Source organism: Mixophyes fleayi, chromosome 12 (assembly GCF_038048845.1).
Source record: "Mixophyes fleayi isolate aMixFle1 chromosome 12, aMixFle1.hap1, whole genome shotgun sequence".
In the NCBI taxonomy this organism is placed as follows: domain Eukaryota; kingdom Metazoa; phylum Chordata; class Amphibia; order Anura; family Limnodynastidae; genus Mixophyes; species Mixophyes fleayi.
The window spans coordinates 26,909,282-26,922,714 of record NC_134413.1 but is presented as its reverse complement, the minus strand read 5'-3'; the positions used below and the strand labels follow the sequence as shown (position 1 = coordinate 26,922,714).

Genomic DNA, 13,433 nt, shown 5'->3' with positions numbered 1-13,433 from the left:
TCACATGTCAGAGATGTGATCAGAAAAGAGCAGAGATTTCAGGCTGGACATCGTTGCAGAGTCTTATCCATAGTTCCTTACCCTCCCGGAATGTATGGGAGATTTCTGGATTTCTGAGAGTACCCCCGGATTCCCGGGAGAGCAGGGCAAACCCTCAGTTCCTGGCCACTTCATTAGTTAAGTGGTAGGGGTGGGGCTTAGGACGTGATTCACATGTCATCGTGGCCCCACCCCTTGTTGTAATAGGTCTAGAAATTGTGATGACTGTTTAGGGGGCGGGCCAAATGATGTAATTTTACCATTCCCCTTCCCCCCCCCCCATACCTCCCGGAGGTCAACTTGTCAAAGTTTACAAGTATGGTCCTAACACACAAGGCTCTGCTGGCACATACTTTTCCTTAGCATTGGGACCATCTGATTAACAGAGGCCCTGCGAATGTGATGGATAGCCTACATGTATTTTTGCAATTTTCTCCTTAAATCCCTTAGTGTGTCAGCTTCAATGAAAATGATTTAATAAGTGTAAACATTGTTCTTTAAAAAAAATCCCATTTTAAAATTGCAGTATATTGCTTTGGGTCACTATTTATCTCCTGCATAAAAGCACAGGTTTAAGTATTCACTTTGTCACCTATGCAAATGACGCACACAAGGTTCCAGCCTTCGAATATATGTCTTCAAATGGCAAAGAAAAAAATATTGTTGAAAATCCAGAGAAACATCTTGAATTGATTGAAAAGGTAAAATCTTATCTGTGGGGTTGAGTCAGAGAATATAACAAATACCATACTAATAGTTCTTCACTGTGACATGGCAAAAGCCAATTATTATACATAAGCTTATTTTATGTTTTGTTTTTTAATGGAGCCATTGGTTTGTAAGTGAATATTTTCCGCTCTGACTTACAGGGGATGATTCACAGAGATTTAAAGCCTGTCAATATCTTCTTAGATTCAGAAGATCATGTGAAAATAGGGGATTTTGGTCTGGCTACAGATCACCCAGCGTATGTAGTAAGTGCCTATAATTTGTCTTAAGTATACTTACTGTTTAGTTTGCAGTTACTTCCTGAATAACTTGATTTTAATTTATGTAACAGACAATGATAAAACATTAATGTAGAGTATATAGTTTTAACACTTTGTCTATTGCATGGCTTCATCATTTTAAAGATGACTAAGCTAGGAAAGGGGATTGTAAAATAATTTTTAGGGTGACTGGGGTTTTAATCTCCCTAATATTCTGGCAAATGTATGGATGGCCATTTAATACCATAATATATGACTTACCGTCAACCAACTCCTCCCAAAGGAAATTCGGATTTAACATGATAAATATAATTCTTCTTTTCCCTTAAATCCACATAATCAATATTCATATAATAACTTCTGCTTATATCTTTAAAAAAACTACACAAAATATAGTTTCATTTAAAACGTGTTGTATTATTAACATTCTAATTGTAAAACTGATGCATATGTTATAAAACAGTAAACAGTGTAACAATATTTTACACAGTAAAAGTATAGATTTTGGTGCAATACATTACATTTATTGCCTGTTATATAAATATACAAGCCATTGTGTGTGTGTGTTATAAAATGAGATATAAAATAATAGATTACTTATATACTCTTCATCAGGGATCCTTTAGAGAAGTGAGTAATGGCTGCATTCCTGAAGAAGAGGGGGGAATGATTGATTTGAAAGACTAGTAGACCTCAGGGAAGCCACTTCATCCATACTAGTATCACGTTCTTTTAACATCTATGAATGGCCTGTAGGAGGTTTACAGGGCGTAGAGGCAATAGCCAGAAATCACCCAAGTTATCCAGAATATTTTCTCTTAACACTGATACAAAATCATTATATTGACTAAATATAAATAAACAATAAAGTTCTGGTATTGGAGGCACTTTGAATTTATTACCTGTACTAGAACAAAGATTGTTTTTTTTTTTTTTGGTGTTTGGATTTTTTAAAAAATATTCTTTATTAATTTATATACTTAAAATTTATTTTTAATTCGCTACTAGAATGTCCAGAGCGAAATATAAGGATAAAATTATTTAAGTGATCAAAGATTGTGAAAAAATGTTAAATAGATTTAAAAAAAAAGGCGCGTGTGTGGGGGGAAGGGGGGTTGTATAAAATCCCCCTGTGCGCCCTTGATGTTCTCATGTAGGTACAGTACTTACAATTAGATTGCTATTATTCCATGGTTCTTACTACTATTTTATTCAACTTATGTTTAATAAGACAAATTGTCACTATGTTGGATTTGCAATTCTCTATCCTAGATGGCTATATTTCTCAATCAGGTTATGGCATACTTGGCAACTCTCCCGGAATGTCCAGGAGACTCCCAGAATCCGGGTAGGTCTTCCGGACTCCCGGGAGAGCAGGCAATTCTCCAGCTTCCTGCTCACTTTCTAGTGAAGTGGGCAGGATGGTAGCCTCAATGACGGGATTCGATGTGAATTGCGTCATTTTAGCGACACCCTCTGCGACAAAATATCGATTTGGTGGGGCCAAAATGATGCGATTGACCGTGCCCCGCCCCTTTCCGCTCTTCCACCATGCTCCTTGTCCAGCATCTCCTGGTACTTCACAGTGAAATGTTGGCAAGTATGGGTTATGGCTATTTTAGTGCCTAGCTCTATTATTTAATGTTAATGTGAGATTGAATCATTCTCAGCAGTCTCCTTGTTTGTAGTACTAGTTTTCTTGGCTTTGCAGCATGTATGTGATTTTGTACTGGGTGTTCAACTTTATTCATCTAGTTTTCGTGTCAGATGTACCACTTTTGTATCTAGCTTTTATAGGGTTTTATTGCTCCACTGTCAGTTAAATTTTTTCGTATTGTTCTGCGATTATTTCACCAGGATCGCAAGCTCTCCACTGAACTACTGTGTATCATTCCCAATACATCCAGGCATATGTGTGTACTCCTGGTTCATTAGCCCCGTTGATTTGATTATCGTGCATGACCCTAGGTTTGCGGAATGATGAAATCGCTTCCTTGCGTAAAGTGAAACATCAATTGCCTAAGCTGTGTGTATAACGTTTTAGATTGTATGATGTGTTATTGCTTCTCCACTGCCTTTTGTAAGGAACTATATGTTCCAGTGTGGAGTGAGACTGTTTGTTCTCAGTTGATCTTAATCCTGCACATTTTGAATATGATCTCACTTTCTCAATATCTTTGCAATGTGACTGTACTAGTAGGCAGTGACTTAGGGCATTGTCTAATATCTAGCTCTACTCCTAGGTCCCTTGTGTTAACTGAGCTGTTAGGCTGCTTGAATGCAAAGGAGATCTCTAAAGCTGTTGTGGTTAAGTGTGAATGGGATATTTCTATCTGCATCGTGTGTGAACCAGGCGGATCTGAAAGCTGTACAGAGATTAAGACCACAATATCATTGGTGGCTGAAGCGGTGTGTGAGTACTCTCCTGCCTCCAATTGGGAAACCCATGGCAGGTCCAAATCTGAGCCCTTCTCTCGAATTGCTGTTCCTCTGTTGTATCCCAGAAGGCTAAAAAATGGGCGATACGGCTGTACATACTGGCATGTCATCTGACTTGGTTGTAATATTTATTTGTGAGATTCAGAAGAACAGAACATTCCAATTTTCCTGCACTAGTCATTTAACAAATGAGATTGCACAGTGTTAAGGGTTTCCCCCCCTCTTTTGCAGTCAACAGAAGAAGAGGACCAAAGTCGTAGTGACTTTGTTAAAGTTGATCCTGAAGGTAATTTTTATTTACTTAAATCAGCAAGTGATCTAACAAATATTGTACGTCACCTGTACATAGTTCCTGTGTGTCTTTCTTTTGCCATTTAGAAGTGACTGACAAGGTACCATATTAATGTTTGTAACATCATCAGTGTATTCCTTGTGCAACCCCAGTTTTGATTCAGTACACCACCTCCATTCTTTCCTAACCACATATGTACACTATACCCTTCATATGTTTCCGAGGCAGAGTATATAGTTTTAGTTGTTCATTCACAGTATGAAAGCAGAAGTTTATAATGTAAGCTACACAGATTGCACTGCTTCAGCCTCTTGTAACACTATGAACTAATGGGAATGATCTGTCCCACCATACAAGGAACTAGTAGGAGTGATCTGCCCCGCCCTCGCGGGCGCGAGGGGCTGTGCTCTGCCCCGCCCTCCCGGGCACGAGAGGCTGTGCTCTGCCCCCAATTCTGAGCTGTGGTTTATTGCTCATATGTCACTTCTCAGCATACACTACCCCTCTTCTTCCTTTTAAAGTTGAGCTCTAGATGTTTTGTTTTTTTTGCGACAGTTGTACTGAATAAAACTTTTTTCCCCAGGAAAGCTCACTGGCATGGTGGGCACAGCTTTGTACGTCAGCCCAGAGGTCCAGGGAAACACCAAAGCTTCCTATAACCAGGTGATGAGAATGTGAAACGGCAGTTCTGTCTACATAACTCCCAAGATTCCATGGCCATAAAAATCAGGACCAAAATTGGTCATTCTGTGGGTCCTTCCAACCACACTCAAATATTTTTAGACCTCATCTCTAGCTCTATAAGTCCAGCCTTTGACTCCTAATACTATTGGGGATAGGGGTCAGACCATGACATCCAGTATACTTTACAATGCTAATAAGTTAACACAATTGTTCTGTATTTACGAATTTAGTACATGAATCTAATTCTAATACATGGATGTGTTTTCCTGTTCTATGTCTAGAAAGTGGACCTCTTCAGTCTGGGAATAATGTTGTTCGAGATGTCTTACAGACATATGGACACAAGCTCAGAAAGGATTTCAGTGTTGAGCATGCTTAGACAGGTACATCTATTTATTGCTTAGAATGCTGTGGACATATGTGATACACACATGATTAATTGGTTTCTACCGAAAAGGGGCAGCAAAGATTACTGGTGACCACTAAATATATTCACATGTTAGACACTGATCTTTTACAGCTCTCTGAAAGGGGATTTTTTTTTAAGGGAACCAAAAAAAAAGGTCCTAACATCTGATGCAAAATGAAATATCAGAATCTTGTGATTGGCATATATGAAAACAAGTTTGCAGAAAACAGTTGCTGTAACATTTAACTAATCAGATTCTTGTTTTAATTTACTAAATTGCACTAGAAATTGACATACTCTGATTAGAACACAATATTCTAGCTAACTTTTATAAATGTCCTTAATTATGTTTAGCTGTATTGTGCACCAGCTTTTTTTTTTGCTCTTGACGCTTCCTGTATGATGTCATAGGCTGCTGTGTACGCTCTTTTCATGAAAGCAAATGAAGTGTCTGATACAGAAGGATAGGTCATCTCCCCGATACATAGTGTAAGCTTAGTGTTCATAGACCACTTAGTATTTCTGTCTTAATAGGAGCCTGCATCACATTAATTCTTGCTTGTGTCTATATAGTAAAACACAGCAAAAGTGCTTATACACACTTGTATGTTCGATAGTAAATATTTTGCTTAGTAGAGCAAATGTCTCGGCAACTTAAAGAAGTTCTTGTGAATTTCCTTCTCACAAGGTCTACATACTTATTATTGTATTAAGTGTAAAGTATTTTTGACATTTTTTTTTTCCCCCTGTAGCCTTCCATAGTTTTTCCAAATGACTTTGAGAAACCAGAAACTGAGAAGCAGGTAAAGTATTTATTCATCATTATATAGGTGAACAGTTTGTTTAAAGTGGGCCTGTCAAGTCCAGGGTCTTAAGAGAAACTCCCCTCCCTAAATGCTGAGTGCTTGGTAAAGTAAGGCCTCAATGGGTATTCCTGCACCTTAATGCCACATCATTATACACCTCTCTCACCCTCCTGCTCAATCCTCAACTAATATCTGCTGTGGCTGATCCACTCTATAAGACAATCATTAGTGATGGTTCTCTCATTTCTCACAGTTTGAATTGAATTGTAAGCTGTAACAGCCATTCTGCTTTCAATTAAGTATCCTTGTATAGTTTATTTTATGCTCCGTTTCTCTCCTTTATTGTATATGACAACAGAATTAATAAGTAGAGGATGGTGACAATAACCACTTCTTCATACTATACATGTGAGAGTCAGTAGCTGGGGTTGGATAAATTGCTTCTAAGAGAGCAATATATTGATGCAAATTGAATACATAAATGACAACGCAAATTTGTGATTGTGTAATTCCGGCCACACCTGCTATGATCTTGCAGGCGATAGCAGTCAATAGACCAGATATTGCCGGGTGTGTTTCTATTGTGTTGCCTTGTAAGGATCTTATAGATATCTATAGTGCATTTATTGTGCATTTTAGTAAATGTAGTTGGAAAATTACCACTATCGGACTGTGTGTGTGTGGTCTTGTTCCTACCCATATACCATGGTGCAGTGACACTGGAAAAATATGCAGCTACGCAGTGTTAGGATGACTGTGTGTATGTGTAGTCAGCCTAACAAAATAGAGGAAATCTTATTGAGTTATCATTGCAAATAGAAGTAACTGTTACGACTCTGCCTATATTTTGTATATAGCAGCAGTACCTCAAATCCACCAGAGGTGCTGCTGTTCTGTTCCTGAACTTTTCACCATGCCTGTAGGAGTTAATTTAATTATCTGATGCCTAATTAGAACTGCACCTGTCTCACAGCTCCAAATACCTCCCTCAATCTGTGCTCTGTTTCCAACCTGGGCCGGTTCAACACTTCTTAGGACAACCTGGTGGCTCTGAGCTCCCCTAGGGTCACCATATTGATATTGAACTAAGTATGGATACCTAATCAGCCTCCCATGGAGCTGGGAATACAGACACACACTACAGTGCCCAGCTCCATGGGAGGCTGAGGCTGTTGGATTGCTTGAGTCCAGGAGTTCTGGTCCCCACTGCGCTATGCTGATTAGGTATCCACACACAGGAAAAGAACAGCAGCACCTCTGGTGGATTTGAGATACTGCTGCTGTATACAAAATATAGGTGGAGTCGTAACAGTCAGATGAGTAGTCACTCAACCATGTGAACTCATGTATGGCATTTTAACAAAACCTATTATTTTTGCAGAGAAAAGTTATTACTTGGCTCTTGAACCATGACCCTGCCTCCCGGCCCACGGCCATGGAGCTGCTGAAATGTGACCTCCTGCCCCCACCACAGATGGAAGAGTCTGAACTCCATGAAGTGCTCCACCACACCTTGGCAAATATAGATGGAAAAGCTTATCGCACCATGATCAACCAAATATTTTCACAACGCATTTCTCCTGCTGTGGACTACACCTACGATAGTGATATATTTAAAGTACAGTTTGAACACTTTATACTGATGATGAATGCGCTCATTTCCATGTCATCTTCTCCCCCTAACCACCTCATAATATGAGGTCTTAAATAGGTTGTGTAATTTGTGAGAATAGTCTTTGTGATAAACAGGATTCCAACATGTTGTCGAAATGTTTTATGAAAAGACATCATTATTTGCTCTTGAAAAGTGGTGGTTCATATACTGTACTAAGCTGATCCATAAACTGAACACCATCCAACATGGACATCTATTACAGTTACAAAGACAACTGTCAAAGAATAATGTTCATATTCCACTTGTAAATCCAGAAGCCATAATCATCATTAACATTTATTTATATAGCGCCAGAAAATTCCGTAGCGTTTTACAATTGGATGCCACTAGCACATTTAATATAGCATAAGAGCATACATAACTGCATTGAATGGGATAGGCTCATACAATAATGATCACTTTCCAGTGATTATAACACCTGGTGCCCAAGCGGTCAGTTGGAGACGAATGAAATGAGATTAAAAGGGAGTCCATGTCCATTAAAAAATTCCTTTGTCCCATTTAGTAAAATGCCTTGTAGAGCAAACATGTCCATGAGCACAGAGCTTCTCACTTATTGTTTCTCATTCCACCAGCCTTTTTATACCCACAATCCCTACCACAGGGTAAATAAACATGTTCTAAGATGTATAAGGAGGGTTCAGTGTTATTTTTTTTATTTTTTTTTCGTTTGTGTTTTTCAGGGTAGTTTCTCTGCCCGCTCGGCTAGAATCCACCACCATGTGTGTGAGACGGTCTGTCGAGTCTTTAAAAGACACGGTAAGTTCCAAACCACATGAATTTTCCAGAGGCCTTCTTGTGCATTTCATAGGTGACTTTGCAAGCACAAAAAACATTAATTGTGAGATTTGAAATGAAACTCACACATTGTTGTTTCTACAGTGTGGTGACACAGAGCATTCCTGTCCTTTTATCAGATTAGATCTCCTTTTCACCGATGGTTAGTTGTTGAAATGTTTAGGGCCTCGTACATATAATGTTCACATGGTATATTTGTGCATGATTCAGCAACCAGCAGTATTGTCACATAGAGGAAGTCCATCCTCAGCCGGCAGCACGTAGTGATCTTCTGATAAGCTGATGTGGCCCTGTCCTGGCACTACTTTTGTGACAATACTTTGTAAAATGTGCTGCCCCTCACAAACCCTAAAATGCCAAATATGATGATGCAAGCTATATTTATTTATAGAATAACTGTATTTTGCAGATTCGTGAGTTACGTTTCCCTCTGTAGTGTCTGGAATCACTTTGCCTTGTAATAGAACATGTCACAGTTTCTCGTACAGTAGACAGGCCATGTAGATATGTGTTTGTGTATTGCCACAGACTGTACACTGGAACAATTAAAGGCGACAGTATAACTAGGACTAAAAGTCATATTGGAAGACGATTGTGTGCAATCTAAATAGAGATCTTGCAGTGAAAAATTAGATGGAATGAAATTCGGATGTTGCAAGTACAGATCCTGTTTTAAGAGCCACGTTTTCTTCTTCCTCCTTTGCTGCGGTTTAGGAGCTGTGAAATTAAATACACCGTTGTTAATGCCTCGAAGTAAAATGTCTGACAGCGGTGAATCTGCGTGTTTTATGGACCACAGTGGAATGCTAGTAACCCTTCCATACAATCTCAGGGTAGGTAGCGTGGCAACATTACTGAAAGCAAACTAGGTAATCAACAAGGTGCAAAAGATGTACTTTTTGTAAATTGAATTGGAAGTGTCAAAGCAAATCCATATTTATGTCTTTGTGTTTTGGGGTAGTTTTATGTGTTTTGGGAATGCTGATCTGTCATTGTGCTTCTAGTATACAGTTTAACCTGTTTCAGTGATGTTACCAAGATGTTACCATCTAACATTTTCTTAATATCATGCTGTATGTACAGCAAGGTTACTGGATTATGATTTATTATAAAGAGGAATTATCTTTTGATCACAAGCTTGCAGAACAAACTCTAACGACCGTCTAATACGATGTAGTCTACAAATATATTCCATGGATAGAGGAGGGTCGTATAAATGATTTGAAAGGCCACATTCTGAAATCCAATAAAGCTGGACCTCCAGCCCAGGGCATTATCAACACTATTATTTAAAGTGTATTTCTATGTATTAACGTATCTAAAGTGTCATACATTCTGTTTTTCATGAAAGCTCCCATTTAAATATTTTATAAGGCACAAGTGGAGCAGGGCTGTGTAAACTAAACTACCAGAGAGCAGAATCCATCTGTCAGAATCGACAAGACAAGAGGTTTATTTTCTGAAAAATCTATTTATGTAAAATATTTAATGACCTCTCTGGAGCTAACTTTTTCTGTCTTTTTATAGATACCTTTTGCACGATTTGTTGCAAGAAATAATGTAACCAATTTTAAAAGGTAACAAAGTATTATTAAAAGATGTCACTATTTTTTGAAAGAATGTGTCATGTAAAAATGTAGTAATTACCCCAGCAATAGATTAAGGGCTCTTTCACACTGATGTACTGGGAAAATGTGTAAAAATGAATTAAAATAAAATGAATAAAAATAACTTTTTCAGATACAATAAATAAATGAAAACTCTGTGCTTCAGTGATGCATTTTCCACAATCCTTACTTGTGTTGTGCTTTTACAATTACAATACGTTGTACCAGTAGTGTGTATTATCACATGAGAGACAAGCTGTGCTGCATTCAAAAATTTTCAATGTGGTGCTAATTATTTTTAAACATTATAGTAGAAAGTTATAAGACACCATTCATCTTATTTTAATACACTTAAGGCTTTTGTTGGTGGATAAAATATGCATTATCTGCCCATAGTTGTGAACAAGCCTAAATAATAAGATTTTTATACTTTACGTAAAATCCGTTTCTCTTAGTCCATTTGGGGACATTGGGGCTTTAGAGTAGGTGAGATAGGTTTGTGGCACTTTAAGTTGTTAGATAGCCCTAGCTCCTCCCCCTCTATCTCCCTTCCTGTTTAGCTTACAGTTTATGTTTAACAAAGCCCCACAGGTAAAGAAGACACTAAAGAAAAAAAACAGAGAAAGACAAAAACAATTGTAGTCTCTTGAACAAAAAAGACAATATATCAAACAAAAAGACAAACTAGAGCGTCAAGGGTGGACACCCGGTGTCCCCCGATGGAAAAATGGATTTTATGTCATTAAAAATCCAGTTTTCTCCCACATCTAATTGGGGCACACCGGGGACATACCAATGCCACAATTACAGATAGGAACTCTCAGAAGAAACAGTGCGATGCACCATTCTCCCAAAACTTCCCCTGATGCAAACACATTAAACTTGTAAAACCGAGGAAACGTGTGAACAGAGGACCAGGTGGCCACCAAACACAGCTTCTCAGTCAAGGCACCATGCCATACTGCCCAAGAAGCACTCAACAACCTCATGGAACGAGCCTGAAGAATATCGGGAACAGGCTGTCCAGCCCCATTATATGCCGGACAGATTATAGCTGTAATCCACGGAGCAGTAGACACCTTAGAGGCTGGTCAGCCTCTCTTTGTGTGCATCATAAGAGACCAAAAGAGCCTCCATTTTGCGCACATCTTGATTTCTACAGACATACATACGCAAAACACAAACTACATCTAGAGAGCGAAAAGAAACTTCATCCTCTGAAGACCGACATTCAGTCAAAGCAGGGATGACAATGTCTTGATTTATGTGGAATTTTGGCACCACCTTAGGGAGGAAAGAAGGCTTAGTTCGAAGGTCTGCTCTATCTTCATGAAAAATAAGAAGAGGATGATAATGCTGCAAGCTCGGAAACTCTTCTAGCAGACGAGATGGCTAAGAGGAAAACAATTTTCAAAGTCAAAAACTTCAGTTTAAATCCCAAGGCGCTACCGGAGGAACTTTTGGAGGCTGTACAGTTAGTACCCCTGAATGAATGTTTGAACATCAGGCATGAGAGCAAGTCTTCTTTGAAAGAAGACTGAAAGAGCAGATACCTATAGATTGTAAGCTTGAGAGCAGGGTTCTCTTACCTCTCTGTCTGTATGTATTACCCAGTATTGTATTATTAATGTTTGTTCCCAATTGTAAAGCGCTACGGAATTTGCTGGCGCCATATAAATAAATGATGATGATGATGATACCTGAACCTCAAGTGAACTAAGGCACAAACCAGCATCCATCCTGCCAGAAATTAAGCAACCTGGACAACTGAAAAGAAGAGGTAGGATATCCCTTCTTTTCACACCAGGCAATATATGTCCTCCAGACATGATGATATATTTTAGCCGAATCTGGTTCGAGAGCTCAAAGCATGGGTTGACCCAGGCGCTCAGACAATCACTTTGTTCGAAGGATCATGGCTTCAACAGTCACGCCATTAAAGCTAGCAGTTTGAAACAGAGATGATAAACTGGTTCTTGACGTAACAATACATTGATTGGAAGTTTGGATTCTCCCAGAGTCCAGGTCACTGAAACTGGGTTTGAAGACAGGCGACACACCCGGTTGCATTCCTTTTCCCAACACAAATACACCGACAACGATGAGACCTACAAAAAAGTCTGATATTTGTAAAAACTACATGACTATAATACAGACTTGCCTGTAAAACTACAAAGCAGATTTGCGAACATGTTGGCTATAAACCATATGTATGATCTTAAAGAAGAGATACGAGGAGGCTCCATCCGCTTCCATGATTTAGCTATCAGGCATTTGGCGGCCGCCAGCACGTGTGAAGCTAGCTTCGCAGAGTGGGTATCAAGGTCTTGTATAGGATAGCAGAGTAAGAAGGACCACGGGTTCTTCCTAATAGGGCATTGGAGAAGGGAGGAGAGAAGTCTCACGACCCTGTCCCAGAAGGAGGAAATGACAGGGCATGACCACCAAATATGTACGAAAGTGCCTCGGTGACCACAGTTTCTCCAGCAATCAGGAGAAGCCGACTGATATTTTTTTGCAAGCCTATCAGCTGTAAGATACCACCTATAATATACTTTATATGCGTTTTCCTTGATAAGTGTGGAGATCGAACTAGAGGCCAGATGCAGTCCTCCTCCGGGGGAGGGCCCAGATCCCTCTCCCACTCCCTCTCCCACTCCCTCTCATGTATATTCCCAGCCTTCACCAATTTCTCTAATAGGAGACTATACAGGGAGGAGATCATACCTCTTCGCAGGGGGAAAGAGAGGCAAAGAGATTCAAATTGGCAGGGGAGGTGGGGCGTACTGTCCGACAGGAGGAAATGCCTGACCTGCAAGTATTGGTAGAAAGGCGGATGAAAGTTAGGAACTCTAGAACAGAGAGCATCATAGGGTATAGGTCTTCCATGTTCAAGCAGGCTTCCTGCAAATCGAAATCCCGCCCTGGTCCACAACCAGGAAAAAGATCGGGACATACCCGGGGGGAAGGTGGGATTATGCCAGAGGGGTATAATATGTAGAAGGTTAGGAAAGACAGAAAGATGGCTCTTGCAGGTCTCCCAGATCCGGGTAGCAAATTCCAGGGTTGGAAAACATTTAGTTAGCGCGTTCTGAATATCAGAAGGAATTCCACAAAGGCTAGATAAACCAGGTATGGAGAGATAGGCAGCCTCCAAGTCTGCCCATGAGTGAGATGCTACACATTTATTTTTTAATGTAGCACACTGTAAAGTGTGGGACTCAGATTGTGGATCATTACCTGGATATGAGACAGGAGCACCACTGTGGACGCTGCCTTTTAGAAGATCGTCCAGGTAAGGGATGATCGCAATCCCCTTGGACTGCAATAGCCATGATCTGGGTGTGAAGATCATGGCCAGACCAAAGGGAAGTGCCTGGAATTGGCAGTGATCTGACTGAACAACAAACCTGAGGAGGATGCTGATGACCCTCCCAGATGGGAACATGTAGTTAGGTATTCTTGATGTCTAGAGCAGACATCGCCTTTTAAAGAGAGTATACTAATGGCTGCCTCCAACCTATGCTGCCGGCAAGTTGTCAAAACTTCTCCAGCCACAACCACACAGACGAGCGACGGAGAGCAATGGTAACGCTGCAGACACAGTGTGTTTGTATTGGTGGCGCTGGATCCGGGGTGGGGTGGGGGTGCTGTGTACGCGGCTCCACTGAGCCGCCGATGTGGCTCCCACATGC

At 40.0% G+C, this 13,433-nt stretch overlaps 1 protein-coding gene across 1 annotated transcript in view; it reads left to right on the top strand.

Moving 5' to 3' along the window:
• The window catches only part of EIF2AK4 (eukaryotic translation initiation factor 2 alpha kinase 4), a 78,747-nt gene that overhangs the window by 28,630 nt on the left and 36,684 nt on the right, over positions 1 to 13,433 (top strand). Inside the window, exons 16-24 of the mRNA XM_075193399.1 lie at positions 909 to 1,013; positions 3,699 to 3,753; positions 4,343 to 4,422; positions 4,725 to 4,826; positions 5,605 to 5,655; positions 7,040 to 7,276; positions 8,017 to 8,092; positions 8,846 to 8,964; positions 9,659 to 9,708. Of these exons, the coding sequence (XP_075049500.1) occupies positions 909 to 1,013; positions 3,699 to 3,753; positions 4,343 to 4,422; positions 4,725 to 4,826; positions 5,605 to 5,655; positions 7,040 to 7,276; positions 8,017 to 8,092; positions 8,846 to 8,964; positions 9,659 to 9,708 (875 nt within the window). The remainder of the gene's footprint in view (positions 1 to 908; positions 1,014 to 3,698; positions 3,754 to 4,342; positions 4,423 to 4,724; positions 4,827 to 5,604; positions 5,656 to 7,039; positions 7,277 to 8,016; positions 8,093 to 8,845; positions 8,965 to 9,658; positions 9,709 to 13,433) is intronic.